Source organism: Labrus mixtus, chromosome 10, assembly GCF_963584025.1.
Source record: "Labrus mixtus chromosome 10, fLabMix1.1, whole genome shotgun sequence".
NCBI classification, from domain to species: domain Eukaryota; kingdom Metazoa; phylum Chordata; class Actinopteri; order Labriformes; family Labridae; genus Labrus; species Labrus mixtus.
Genome location: NC_083621.1, coordinates 10,911,512 through 10,926,286, shown reverse-complemented (window position 1 = coordinate 10,926,286; position 14,775 = coordinate 10,911,512). Strand labels below are relative to the sequence as shown.

General features: G+C 39.1%; 3 protein-coding genes across 4 annotated transcripts in view; all 3 read left to right on the top strand.

Moving 5' to 3' along the window:
- The first annotated feature begins 2,562 nt into the window (after positions 1–2,562).
- On the top strand, positions 2,563–5,176 carry LOC132981977 (protocadherin gamma-A4-like). The gene has a single exon (XM_061048162.1). It carries the CDS (start codon positions 2,708–2,710, stop codon positions 5,096–5,098), a length of 2,391 nt encoding a protein of 796 aa, XP_060904145.1. The 5' UTR covers positions 2,563–2,707; the 3' UTR covers positions 5,099–5,176.
- A 1,317-nt stretch (positions 5,177–6,493) lies between these two features.
- On the top strand, positions 6,494–9,021 carry LOC132982578 (protocadherin gamma-A12-like). Its single transcript, XM_061049127.1, has one exon. It carries the CDS (start codon positions 6,622–6,624, stop codon positions 9,019–9,021), a length of 2,400 nt encoding a protein of 799 aa, XP_060905110.1. The 5' UTR covers positions 6,494–6,621.
- Positions 9,022–10,867: 1,846 nt separating this feature from the next.
- Positions 10,868–14,775, top strand: part of LOC132981948 (protocadherin gamma-A11-like) — a 292,678-nt gene continuing 288,770 nt past the window's right edge. The window contains exon 1 of one of the 2 annotated variants that reach the window (XM_061048109.1): positions 10,868–13,381. In XM_061048109.1, coding sequence (XP_060904092.1) covers positions 10,997–13,381 — 2,385 coding nt within the window. In that variant the 5' untranslated portion in view covers positions 10,868–10,996. The remainder of the gene's footprint in view (positions 13,382–14,775) is intronic. The other variant, XM_061048125.1, reaches the window with a different exon arrangement.

Genomic DNA, 14,775 nt, shown 5'->3' with positions numbered 1-14,775 from the left:
GCCTGATGTGAGCCATTTTATATTGTGTGTGTGGTGAACCATTATTATATTTGCTTGCCTGTAACTTTAAATGAAAACCTCAAGTATATAAACATCATTGGATTATAAAAACACCATCATCTAAGCAGTTCCTTAATTTGTTGGTATTTTTTTAAATAGCAAAGTATGAATATAAATCAAACCCTCCCTAATCTTTGGCAAAGTGCTGTCCTTAGGGAGTTTCTCTGTCCTTTCAAAAATATTCTCCAGTGCTTTCTGAAGGAACTGAAATGTGTTTAGTGTTTATTTTCTGTACATCTTTGTGCAGATAACACAATACATAACTGTTCTTTAAGCAATAACTTTGGAGAGGGAGCAATGTTGTCCTGAATACCAGCTTGGCTGTGATTTGGACATACTGATAAGGTCACTGTCCAAGTCCCGGAGATGATTAAAGCCATTCTGACATTAAGTACCACCTCTGACATTGACTGTGATAATGCTTTTATGCAACAGTTCTACAAGTCGGGTTTATTAATACATAGAAATAAGAAAAACTATTGTTTTTTTGTCAATTTAATCCTTCATTTGGATATACCGACACAACTAGATCTGCAACTTGACTGGAAATGTCTCGAGACAAAGTAGTGGTAGTGTTTGACATACTAACGCACGACGCAGAGTGAAAGTCCAATTGCTGTTGTAGTTTTTTAACTGGTTCTTGATAGTGGTCAGCACTCATTGAATACCGCTCTTGTACAAAAATGTTATTTGATGGAATTAACTGTTGTATATTTTCTTTTTAGCTGCAGGAGCTTTTGTTGCACCTGCATTGGCCTGATTAGTGGTCATTGTCATTGGCTCTCTGCCTGTGCGTAGCCTCTGCTGTGACACACCAAGCACTATGGTGTGTCACAGCAAAATGCACAAAAACTGTTTGATTATCACTGTAACATCCGTTTGATTAGGCAAAAGTATTTCCTGTTTGGAAAGATACTATAATGTGCATAGAAAGGTCATCGTTTTAACATACGTCTCATGTATTTTAGAGCCGTTAACGTTATTTCCAGCACGCTAGTCATCCTTAATATTGTGTTAAAATCTCAGATGAGGCCTGTGTAAGTGAGGGATTGCTGATGATGTGTCATCAAACAATGAACATAACCATCTCTCAATGAGATCCTCACTTCGTAAATACATCAATATCATATGAACTGTTCTATCACGTATACAAACAGGACGGGAACAGATTGCTCCACAGGCTGACACTCTTAACAATTAATGTATGACAGTGTCAGGAACAATCGTAGTGAAACAACCCTGTGGAACAAATCTCCACTGAACTTGTAAATTACTTATAAATACTTATTTACCTGATGAAAAGAAAAGGAATTAAAAAATAGAATGACTCTAACACACATATTCATACAATGCAGAGTGTGTGAATTTGAAGTGAAATCCACTTAAAGCTACATGTTACATTAATCATAATTATAACAGCATTCTTATGTTAATTTGCTTGTTGTCATCTTTTAGCTATACTTTAAATATGTGTATGAATATTGACAGTAACTGAGAAAACAGTAAATTTCATCGTGTGCACAAACTTGGGCAATAAAGCTCATTATCATTGTAATTTTCTGATTTATTCATGAATATCTGAAGCCATTTAGCATTTTGGGACTGCTTGGGACCCTGAATGGAGTAACATTTTGACCTATAGTAAAGTCTGTCCTCTACTGTAAGATCTTTTCTATAAGACAAGCCATCCCATGCCATTTGAGCATCCTTTAGTATCTGTCCATGGTCCTGAAACAACAGTTGTCATCTATATTTCATATTTTTACAACAATACTATTACTACCACTGATGCTACTACCACTACTAATTTTGCTACTGCTATTTAGACTTCTACGGCTACTACTTTATTAAAAATGATCTTGACAATACAATCTTTATTAATAATAATAATAATAATAATAATAATAATAATAATAATAATAATGTTAATATATAATTTATCCCTCTGTGTTGCTTTGAGCATGGTTGATCACTGATCTGTCACTTTTTGCTTAAATTTCCATTATTTTATTTTGTTTTCTTACATTTTTAGCAACATGAATTTAACACGGTCTGTTTCTGATTAGATGGTATCCAAAGATGACATGATTTTACTTATCTTTAACAAGATTATTAAGACATTCTCCATGTGCACGTTGTGTTATGGAACTATTGTAGTGAGTAAAGTTTCCATTCCTTTTTTTAACAGTAGTTGGTGCTGACAGATGCATGTGTAAAATAGTTATTCAGACGGAATCTAATTAGTATGTGTTAAAGTATTATTTTAATTTTTTTTTCTAATGAAAACACACATTACACGACGTCTGTAGCTTATTCCTAAAATGTTTAACATTGTGTGTTGTGTTTAAAATGGGGCATACAGTTCGCGTACGAGTGTGGAGTTGAGGTGGATTTAGACTGTTGGAGACATGTAGCTGTAAAGAGTTGAAAGCGACTCATGGTGCCGCTGTAGGCTTAAACAAAAGCAGCACAGGCATCTCCTCCCACTGACATTAACAAGGGCTGTAATTTTTCCGCAGAATCATTCCATTCCGAGATTATTTGCATTTTGTTCACTCTTTTAACATTTTTTATTCGGTTTTAGGAGTAGATTAAGTTCGTTTTGTGCGAGAATTTGTAAAAGCTGAAGAGTTTGATTTGTGTCGGTATGTTAGACAAAGGATTTTCGGGGCTTCGTCCGATCTTCTGCCTCGCCTCATTCTTTGTAATGCTACACCTCATTAATGGAGACCTGAGTTATTCCACACCAGAAGAGATGAAACGCGGGACTGTGATTGGAAATGTAGCCAAAGATCTCGGTCTTGATCTTAGGACTTTTGTTTCTCGACAGGCCCGTTTGGATTTTGAGGGAACTCGGAAAAGGTACTGTGACATCAATCTGAATACCGGAGATTTGATCACATCGGAGAGAATGGACAGAGAAAGCCTTTGTGGCAAGAAACCCTCGTGTGTTGTTAAAGTGGATCTGGTGTTAGAAAATCCTCTGGAGCTTCATCGTGTTAGTATTCATGTTCAAGATGTAAACGACAACTCGCCAAAATTCAAAAAGAATTTGATTGAGATGGAAATAAGCGAGTCAGCTGACAAGGGTAACCGCTTTTCTATCGAGGAGGCCCATGACGCAGATATTGGTCAAAATGCTGTTCAAAGATACAACCTCCAAAAGAATGACCATTTCATTTTATCAGTGGACAGCAACAAGGTTGAACTTGTGCTGGATAATACACTTGATCGAGAGAAACAGAAGGAGATCAATTTGCTCCTCACAGCTTTAGATGGAGGCTCTCCTCAGAGATCAGGTACAGTAGTCATACACGTCACTGTGCTGGATGCTAATGATAACGCCCCAGTGTTCAGTGAGGCCGTCTATAAAGCCAGTCTGCCTGAAAACTCTCCTTTAGACACCATTGTCATTACTGTCAGTGCTACAGACGCAGATGAAGGAGTTAATGGAGATGTGACATACGACTTTGGTCACGTGTCTGATGACGAGGTAAATGTTTTTTCAATTGATCCAAAAACTGGAGAAATTAAAGTAACTGGTGTGATTGACTTTGAGGAAAGTAGTTCTTTTGAAATAAGGGTGGAAGCTAAAGATGGTTTAGGTCTTACCTCATACGCTAAAGTTATAATAGATGTCAGTGATGTGAATGACAACGCTCCAGTTATATATCTGAAATCACTGACTAACCCCATACCTGAGAACGTGTCACCTGGTACAGAGGTGGGCATGATTAACGTGCAGGATAGAGACTCTGAGACTAACAGACAGGTCCGCTGCTCCATTCAGCAGAATGTCCCTTTTAAGTTGGTTCCTTCTATTAAAAACTATTATTCTGTGGTGAGCACAGGACAACTGGACCGTGAACTAGTGTCTGATTACAACATTACAATCACTGCCACTGACGAGGGCTCTCCACCTCTGTCCTCATCTAAAACTGTTCAGTTATCTGTAGCAGACATCAACGACAACCCACCTGTGTTTGAGGAACAGTCGTACAGCGCATATGTGAGTGAAAATAACAAACCTGGCTCCACTTTATGTTTCGTTAGTGCTCGAGACCCCGACTGGAGACAGAACGGTACAGTGGTTTATTCTCTGTTATCCGGTGAGGTGAACGGTGCCCCGGTGTCCTCCTATGTGTCAGTGAACGGAGACACGGGGGTGATCCACGCTGTGAGGTCGTTTGATTATGAACAGTTCAGGAGCTTTAAAGTGCACGTGATGGCCAGAGACAACGGTTCTCCTCCGCTCAGCAGCAACGTGACCGTGAGTGTGTTCATATCGGATATGAATGACAACTCTCCTCAGATACTGTACCCCGCCCCGGAGGGCAACTCCTTCATGACCGAGCTGGTCCCCAAAGCTGCACACGGAGGATCTCTGGTGTCCAAAGTGATAGCAGTGGACGCGGACTCAGGACAGAACGCCTGGCTGTCCTATCATATAGTGAAATCCACTGATCCGGGACTTTTCACTATTGGTATCCACAGCGGAGAGATCAGGACCCAGCGGGACATTTCTGAGTCTGACAGCATGAAACAGAACCTTATTGTGTCTGTGAAAGATAACGGACAGCCCTCTCTGTCTGCCACCTGTTCCATGTATTTACTGATTTCTGATAACTTGGCTGAGGTGCCAGAACTGAAGGACATTTCTTATGATGAGAAGAACTCCAAACTGACCTCTTATCTGATCATCGCGCTGGTGTGTGTGTCCACCTTTTTTCTGACCTTCATCATCATCATCATGGGTGTGAGGTTTTGTCGCAGGAGAAAGCCCAGACTGTTGTTTGACGGAGCAGTCGCCATCCCCAGCGCTTATCTTCCTCCTAACTACGCTGATGTTGACGGCACAGGGACTTTACGCAGCGCTTACAATTATGACGCCTACCTGACGACAGGCTCTCGAACCAGTGACTTTAAGTTTGTGTCATCTTACAATGACAACACACTGCCTGCTGACCAGACTCTGAGGAAAAGCCCTACAGACTTTGCTGATCCTTTTGAAGACCTGGAAGCCTCATTGGAGGTATGAGGTTTTTCTACTATTATATTTATTACGATTTTTTTGGTCAATTAGTTCACTTTTCTGATTTGCCTTTCACTTCCAAGATGTTTCTCTCCTAAATATATTTTTTTCCCAATGAAGTGTTAAAATAAAAATAAAACAATATTACTTCAGATTGATAACTCGAGCAGATACAAATCCTATCTTTGGTTAGTTGTTCTGGAAATGTTTTTTTATTTCTGCTCATCCCATTTTTTTGGATCTTGATTGAGAATTAGTTCTGAGCTCCAGTTTGAGAGATTCAAAATCTCTTTGTGAATACTGAATTTCCATTTTAGGCTTGTGTTGAATGGTTTTACAACTCAGTTATGATTTGACTTTCCCGAATAAAATAAATATTTTGGCTAGTAAACCAAAAACTTACAAAATAAATAATATTTTTTCAACATACTATTTTATTCCAAAGTATTTAGCCTTGTTAAGATCTTACACTATGGACATTAAAATAAGAAGTCTATGTAATCTATATTCACGTCTGTATATCTATTTATATATATATCTTTATATATCATACACTTTGTGCAAGTGTTTGGAAATTAATGCATTTAGTAAGGGTTTACATAGTTTGCTTCAACGTATTTTTTCAATTAACTTTTTATAATCGTCATCATTTTATTCCATGTTCAATAGCTGAATAACTGTATTTATATGCCAGATTTACCTAAGTGGAATCACTTACGTTCATAACTACTTCAATTGGTCAGTGTTTTCCTCTGAAGTTTTTTGAAGTCTTTATACTCACATAGGTGGATTCTTCTTATGTTTGATAAAAAACAGGAAACCAGTTTAAAATGCATGGTTGTATGAAGGTGACACTGCTCTTTCCTTTTGTTGCTTCTTTTGAAAGTAACTGTCCATGGTGCTGAAAGACTCAGTGCTCATGTGAACCTGCAGATCTTACTTTTGTTATTAGCCATACTGCTATATTTGAATAGCATAAATAAAGGATTTTTATGTTATTTTTACTCATTATGCATTTTTTGTTACGATGATAATGATTAAAATAACACAATGTAGTGCCATTTCATTTTCGGATTTGTGTTTTTTCAAGTATCAAAATATAAATAAGCCATGTTAATGGAGAGTACTGATGATATAGTGAAATGCAGTAACATTTTATGATTTTCCAGCGCTTTTTGTCAATGGCTTTGTAGCTCTTACTTTTGAACATATATTTCTTACACGTCGGCTGGACTTCAGTGAATTTTACTCTGTTGTGTTATAACACTGTGTTCAAAATATTTCACAAGATACAAAGCAACTCAGGGTGTCGCTGTTGCCTGACAGAAAATGAAAAAAATTCATCTCCACCCACCACCACTGGATGTATATCAATAGCATTTTCCCAGATAGACGGTTAAATCCACGAACACAGGTTTGTGTGCTCTGGTGAATCTGTTGGATTATTGACTCTGTGACTTTTTCCGGTATACAATATTCTTTTGACTTGATAGTAAATATTACAGCCGGACGGCGCGTTTTGTGACAGGATGACTGACAAAGAATTGTTACCGCTTCGTCCGATTTTCTGCCTCGCCTCATTCTTTGTAACGTTGCACCTCGTTCATGGAGACCTGAGTTATTCTCTTTCTGAAGAGATGAAACGCGGGTCTGTGATTGGAAATGTAGCCAAAGATCTCGGTCTTGATCTAAGGATCTTGGTTTCTCGACAGGCCCGTTTGGATTTTGAGGGAACTCGGAAAAGGTACTGTGACATCAATCTGAATACCGGAGATTTGATCACATCGGAGAGAATGGACAGAGAAAGCCTTTGTGGCAAGAAACCCTCGTGTGTTGTTAAAGTAGATCTAGTGTTAGAAAATCCTCTGGAGCTTCATCGTGTTAGTATTCATGTTCAAGATGTAAACGACAACTCGCCAAAATTCAGAGAAAATTTGATTGAGATGGAAATACGCGAGTCAGCTGACAAGGGTAACCGCTTTTCTATCGAGGAGGCCCATGACGCAGATATTGGTCAAAATGCTGTTCAAAGATACAACCTCCAAAAGAATGACCATTTCATTTTATCAGTGGACAACAACAAGGTTGAACTTGTGCTGGATAATACACTTGATCGAGAGAAACAGAAGGAGATCAATTTGCTCCTTACAGCTTTAGATGGAGGCTCTCCTCAGAGATCAGGTACTGTAGTCATACACGTCACTGTGCTGGATGCTAATGATAACGCCCCAGTGTTCAGTCAGGCCGTCTATAAAGCCAGTCTGCCTGAAAACTCTCCTTTAGATACCATAGTGATTAAAGTAAGTGCTACAGACGCAGATGAAGGAGTTAATGGAGATGTGACATATCACTTTGGTCACGTGTCTGATGACGAGGTAAATGTTTTTTCAATTGATCCAAAAACTGGAGAAATTAAAGTAACTGGTGTGATTGACTTTGAGGAAAGTAGTTCTTTTGAAATGAGAGTGCAAGCTAAAGATGGTTTAGGTCTTACCTCATACGCTAAAGTTATAATAGATGTCAGTGATGTGAATGACAATGCTCCAGTGATAAACCTGAAATCACTGACTAACCCCATACCTGAGAACGTGTCACCTGGTACAGAGGTGGGCATCATTAACGTGCAGGATAGAGACTCTGAGACTAATAGACAGGTCCGCTGCTCCATTCAGCAAAATGTCCCTTTTAAGTTGGTTCCTTCTATTAAAAACTATTATTCTGTGGTGAGCACAGGACAACTGGACCGTGAACTAGTGTCTGATTACAACATTACAATCACTGCCACTGACGAGGGCTCTCCACCTCTGTCCTCATCTAAAACTGTTCAGTTATCTGTAGCAGACATCAACGACAACCCACCTGTGTTTGAGGAACAGTCGTACAGCGCATATGTGAGTGAAAATAACAAACCTGGCTCCACTTTATGTTCCGTTAGTGCTCGAGACCCCGACTGGAGACAGAACGGTACAGTGGTTTATTCTCTGTTATCCGGTGAGGTGAACGGTGCCCCGGTGTCCTCCTATGTGTCAGTGAACGGAGACACGGGGGTGATCCACGCTGTGAGGTCGTTTGATTATGAACAGTTCAGGAGCTTTAAGGTGCACGTGATGGCCAGAGACAACGGTTCTCCTCCACTCAGCAGCAACGTGACCGTGAGTGTGTTCATATCGGATGTGAATGATAACTCTCCTCAGATACTGTACCCCGCCCCGGAGGGCAACTCCTTCATGACCGAGCTGGTCCCCAAAGCTGCACACGGAGGATCTCTGGTGTCCAAAGTGATAGCGGTGGACGCGGACTCCGGACAGAACGCCTGGCTGTCCTATCATATAGTGAAATCCACTGATCCGGGACTTTTCACTATTGGTGTCCACAGCGGAGAGATCAGGATCCAGCGGGACATTTCTGAGTCTGACAGCATGAAACAGAACCTTATTGTGTCAGTGAAAGATAACGGACAGCCCTCTCTGTCTGCCACCTGTTCCATGTATTTACTGATTTCTGATAACTTGGCTGAGGTTCCAGAACTGAAGGACATTTCTTATGATGAGAAGAACTCCAAACTAACCTCTTATCTGATCATCGCGCTGGTGTGTGTGTCCACCTTTTTTCTGACCTTCATCATCATCATCATGGGTGTGAGGTTTTGTCGCAGGAGAAAGCCCAGACTGTTGTTTGACGGAGCAGTCGCCATCCCCAGCGCTTATCTTCCTCCTAACTACGCTGATGTTGACGGCACAGGGACTTTACGCAGCGCTTACAATTATGACGCCTACCTGACGACAGGGTCTCGAACCAGTGACTTTAAGTTTGTGTCATCTTACAATGACAACACACTGCCTGCTGACCAGACTCTGAGGAAAAGTCCTACATACTTTGCTGATCCTTTTGAAGACCTCGATACTTCATTAGAGGTAGGACCTTTTTAGAGCAGTTTAATTGTTTTATTGTATTGAGTTTGACTTGCTTGACCAGCTGTTTAAATCTTTTTCATGGCAGCAGAAATGTTCCTTCACTTAGTATTCAATTATTTTTTAAAGCGCTAAAACATTTAAAGTGATGTTGTTGTTTTTCCTGTCGTTTCTAACTAGCTCATGAAATGTATTTAGGTTTGTGTCACTTCCACTCTGTTGTTAAAAGCAGTTTTAGACGGATCCTGTTTTCAGGTGTTCTTTCATAAAGGTACACATGAACACTTATGCCAAAAAGTAATTAACATATTTGAATACGTGGTTGTATAAATGGATAAGTATTGACTTTCTTGAATGGAGAAATTATTTATTGCTTTGGAAACTAGATTCTACCGGTAGATAAAGACCAGTGAGTTATTTCTGCCTGCGTTGTTTTCTCAGAAATTTTAAGCAGTGATGGAGACATTAAATTCCTGTCCCTTAAAAATGAAAGAGCCTTTTGAATACATGTAATAAGTATTGAATTTATATTCTCTGCAATGAGAAAAATAGTTGTGCAATGCATTGTTTGCTGTTAACAATCATTGCTAATCACCAACGACTTCAATAGTTATAACTCTTTATCACTGTTTACATTTGTTTTGATCGGTCTAGCTGGAGTCAATTCATTGACTATGGCTCAAAGGTTTTTAATTAATTTGCTCTAGCACGGTTTCTGTGTACAAGTCTTTGAGACTTTAAGTATTTATTTTGTTGATACTTGAACTTCTACATTTCTGAGATATTATTCAGCTTAGTCTCCATTATATAATAGTAAATGTTAGAAGTTTTAAAAATGACAATCTGAAGAAAATTTTGCTTGTAAATGTTTATATAGAATCAGTGGCTCACTGATCCACTGAGAGATATTCCCTCTCAATTTTATAGATGGTTAATTTATACATCTGTCATTGGCTCAGGAAAATTAAACAAATCTATAATATAGCGAAAACACTCATGGTAATTAAATCAGAGAGTAGACTCAATAGAAAGAGAAAAATAAATGAACTAGCATTATGGAAATTTTTCCTGTGTTATCTTTCACAATAATTGTATAACCCCTCCATTTCATTGACCCTATGGAGGGGGCAAAGTTCAAAGTTTGTAACCTCTCGCCTTGACTGTAAAACTTTGTATTTGTTAGTGACATCCAAGTAAAAAAGAACACGTTTGAATAGTGAAGACCTTCTTAATCATTTATGCATTATTATTTTACCTGTTATTTAATGTAGGTATAATAATATATTATGGTTTTTTTTCTCCAGAAAGAAAAAAACGTTTCACAATTTTAAGATATTTTGTTGTTCATATTTTTACACTTATGAAGACTGTTGTATGCCTTACACTTCAAACAGAACATATTTTAGACATGTGTTCTAACCTTTAAAAAAGCATTTTAAATGACTTCATCTCCTACCGCTGTCCATGGTGCTGAATATTGCATCTTTATTAAGCTGTAGCTGCAAGCTTATGTTTTGATCATGACATGAAGTGTTGGCAATAAAGTTGAGTAAGTTGTAAAGCGATGAGGACAAGATAACATGTTGTTATTGCATTCGATTGTCTCCCTCATCTTCAACGTTTGTATCTTGCTTTTAGCGCTTTTAGAATAAGAATTTGAAATATATTGTTTATTGGGCTCCTGTTCTTTAGTTAATGTGTCGTTGTGGTTTTCATGGACTGAGTGCAGAAAATATCATAACAGTGTAGAACTAAAAAGCGACTCATGGTGTCGCTATTGGCTGACAGAAACTGAACACGAACAAGTCCACCCACTAACACCAAATGAACATCAGTTGTATTTTTCCAGGGGAGGGTTGAATCCGCAAACATAGGTTCATGAGCACCGAGGCATCATTTGCAGTATTGAGTCTTTGACCTTTTTTGTGGGGTATATGTGCTGAATCGCTCTAAACAAGAAGTTGCGAAGACGGAAAGCGCGTTTTGTGTCAGGATGACAGACAAAGGATTTTCACTGCTTTGTCCGATCTTCTTCTTCACATCCTTCTTTGTAGCGTTGCACCTCGTTAATGGAGACCTGAGTTATTCCATACCAGAAGAAATGAAACGCGGGACTGTCATTGGGAATGTAGCTAAGGAGCTCGGTCTTGATCTAAGGACCTTTGTTTCTCGACAGGCCCGTTTGGATTTTGAGGGAACTCGGAAAAGGTACTGTGACATCAATCTGAATACCGGAGATTTGATCACATCGGAGAGAATGGACAGAGAAAGCCTTTGTGGCAAGAAACCCTCGTGTGTTGTTAAAGTAGATCTGGTGTTAGAAAATCCTCTGGAGCTTCATCGTGTTAGTATTCATGTTCAAGATGTAAACGACAACTCGCCAAAATTCAGAGAAAATTTGATTGAGATGGAAATAAGCGAGTCAGCTGAAAAGGGAAACCGCTTTTCTATCGAGGAGGCCCATGACGCAGATATTGGTCAAAATGCTGTTCAAAGGTACAACCTCCAGAAGAATGACCATTTCATTTTATCAGTGGCCAACAACAAGGTTGAACTCGTGCTGGATAATAAGCTCGATCGAGAGAAACAGAAGGAGATCAATTTGCTCCTCACAGCTTTAGATGGAGGCTCTCCTCAGAGATCAGGTACAGTAGTCATACACGTCACTGTGCTGGATGCTAATGATAACGCCCCAGTGTTCAGTGAGGCCGTCTATGAAGCCAGTCTGCCTGAAAACTCTCCTTTAGATACCATAGTGATTAAAGTAAGTGCTACAGACGTAGATGAAGGAGTGAACGGAGATGTGACTTATCACTTTGGTCACGTGTCTGATGACGAGGTAAATGTTTTTTTTATTGATCCAAAAACTGGAGAAATTAAAGTAACTGGTCTGATTGACTTTGAGGAAAGTAGTTCTTTTGAAATGAGAGTGCAAGCTAAAGATGGTTTAGGTCTTACATCATACGCTAAAGTTATAATAGATGTCACTGATGTGAATGACAATGCTCCAGTGATAAACCTGAAATCACTGACTAACCCCATACCTGAGAACGTGTCACCTGGTACAGAGGTGGGCATCATTAACGTGCAGGATAGAGACTCTGAGACTAACGGACAGGTCCGCTGCTCCATTCAGCAGAATGTCCCTTTTAAGTTGGTTCCTTCTATTAAAAACTATTATTCTGTGGTGAGCACAGGACAACTGGACCGTGAACTAGTGTCTGATTACAACATTACAATCACTGCCACTGACGAGGGCTCTCCACCTCTGTCCTCCTCTAAAACTGTTCAGTTATCTGTAGCAGACATCAACGACAACCCACCTGTGTTTGAGGAACAGTCGTACAGCGCATATGTGAGTGAAAATAACAAACCTGGCTCCACTTTATGTTCCGTTAGTGCTCGAGACCCCGACTGGAGACAGAACGGTACAGTGGTTTATTCTCTGTTATCCGGTGAGGTGAACGGTGCCCCGGTGTCCTCCTATGTGTCTGTGAACGGAGACACGGGGGTGATCCACGCTGTGAGGTCGTTTGATTATGAACAGTTCAGGAGCTTTAAGGTGCACGTGATGGCCAGAGACAACGGTTCTCCTCCACTCAGCAGCAACGTGACCGTGAGTGTGTTCATATCGGATTTGAATGATAACTCTCCTCAGATACTGTACCCCGCCCCGGAGGGCAACTCCTTCATGACCGAGCTGGTCCCCAAAGCTGCACACGGAGGCTCTCTGGTGTCCAAAGTGATAGCGGTGGACGCGGACTCCGGACAGAACGCCTGGCTGTCCTATCATATAGTGAAATCCATTGATCCGGGACTTTTCACTATTGGTGTCCACAGCGGAGAGATCAGGACCCAGCGGGACATTTCTGAGTCTGACAACATGAAACAGAACCTTATTGTGTCTGTGAAAGATAACGGACAGCCCTCTCTGTCTGCCACCTGTTCCATGTATTTACTGATTTCTGATAACTTGGCTGAGGTGCCAGAACTGAAGGACATTTCTTATGATGAGAAAAACTCCAAACTTACCTCTTATCTGATCATCGCGCTGGTGTGTGTGTCCACCTTTTTTCTGACCTTCATCATCATCATCATGGGTGTGAGGTTTTGTCGCAGGAGAAAGCCCAGACTGTTGTTTGACGGAGCAGTCGCCATCCCCAGCGCTTATCTTCCTCCTAACTACGCAGATGTTGACGGCACAGGAACTTTACGCAGCGCTTACAATTATGACGCCTACCTGACGACAGGGTCTCGAACCAGTGACTTTAAGTTTGTGTCATCTTACAATGACAACACACTGCCTGCTGACCAGACTCTGAGGAAAAGCCCGACAGACTTTGCTGACCCCTTTGAAGACCTCGATACTTCATTAGAGGTAGGACCTTTTTGGAGAAGTTAAATAGTTTTCTATTGATTGCGTTTAGATTGCTTGGCCATCTGTTCAATTATTGATATGGCAACAGAAATGTTTCTTCACTTCTATTAAATGATTTTCAGAAGTGTAAGAAACATTTAAAGGCTTTTGTTGTTGGTGTTGTTCCTGTTGTTTCACTTATGAAATGCTTTACCGTTTTTGATAATACCCTTCTGTTGTGAATATAATTTTTAAATGGATTCTGTTCTTGGGTCTATTTTCATAAAAGTACACATCAACTCTTTGCAAATAGTAATTAAAATATTTCATTAAGTGGTTGTACAAACGGATAAGTATTATCACATTGTTCATCCTTTCCTATTCCACCTAAGAGTAACCGTTTGTAGTGGTGAAACACTTTACATTCCAAAGTAGAACCATAGATATACTTATTTCTTTAACCACGTCGAAAAATGTGTAAGTACTGAACGAGTTATATATTCCAGAATATATGCACATTTCTTGTCTTTGCTACAATTAGAATAAATATAGTCCTCTTTTAAAAATCACTAAAATCAATTTTGAATTGTGGTTATTCTCCTGACTGTTTCATCTCTTTTTATTTTGTACTCACCCACAGTTCTGTTGAAGTGTTATATTATGTTATTGGTATGTTTAGTTTAATCGATAAAGGTGTTTCGGAGTTCTTAAATAGCAGCTCAACAGTATGTGTCTGTTTTCAATCACGAGTGTCTTTGATAAAGCTAGAGTTAAATCATTCACCATAACTCAATGGTTTTCAATTAATTTCCTTAAGCACAGTTTCTGTGTAAGATTCTTGGAGACTTTGAGTATTTTTTAAATACATATGTCCACTTTCTAAATTTCTGAGACATTTTCTATTTTCAACTCCATTATATAACAATAAACATTATAAGTTTTTAAAATGACAATCTCATGAACATTTTACTTGTAAATGTTGATATAGAATCAGTGGTTCACAGCCTTTCTGACTAGTGACTCGTTACAAAAAAAGGAGTGTTTGGAAGAGCATTTTTAACACGTTTTAGATTAAGAGTTTTTAGTACTTCAGCCACTGAGATATTCCCTCTTAATTTAATAGATGGTTAATTTGTACATCTGTTATTGGCTCAGGAAAATAAAAAAAATCTATGTACAAAATGTACCTATGATGAGAAAATAAAATTGTAGACTTAAGTAGAAAGAGAAAATACATGTTTGTTATTCTTCCATAAGAGGAACTTGCACAATTTTAAGATAATTTTCTCTACATATTATTACACTTATGAAGACTATTGTAGGTCTTACACTTCAAACAGAACATATTTTAGATATGTGTTCTAACCTTTAAACATGCATTTCAAATTTCTTTATCTCCTACCGCTGTCCATGGT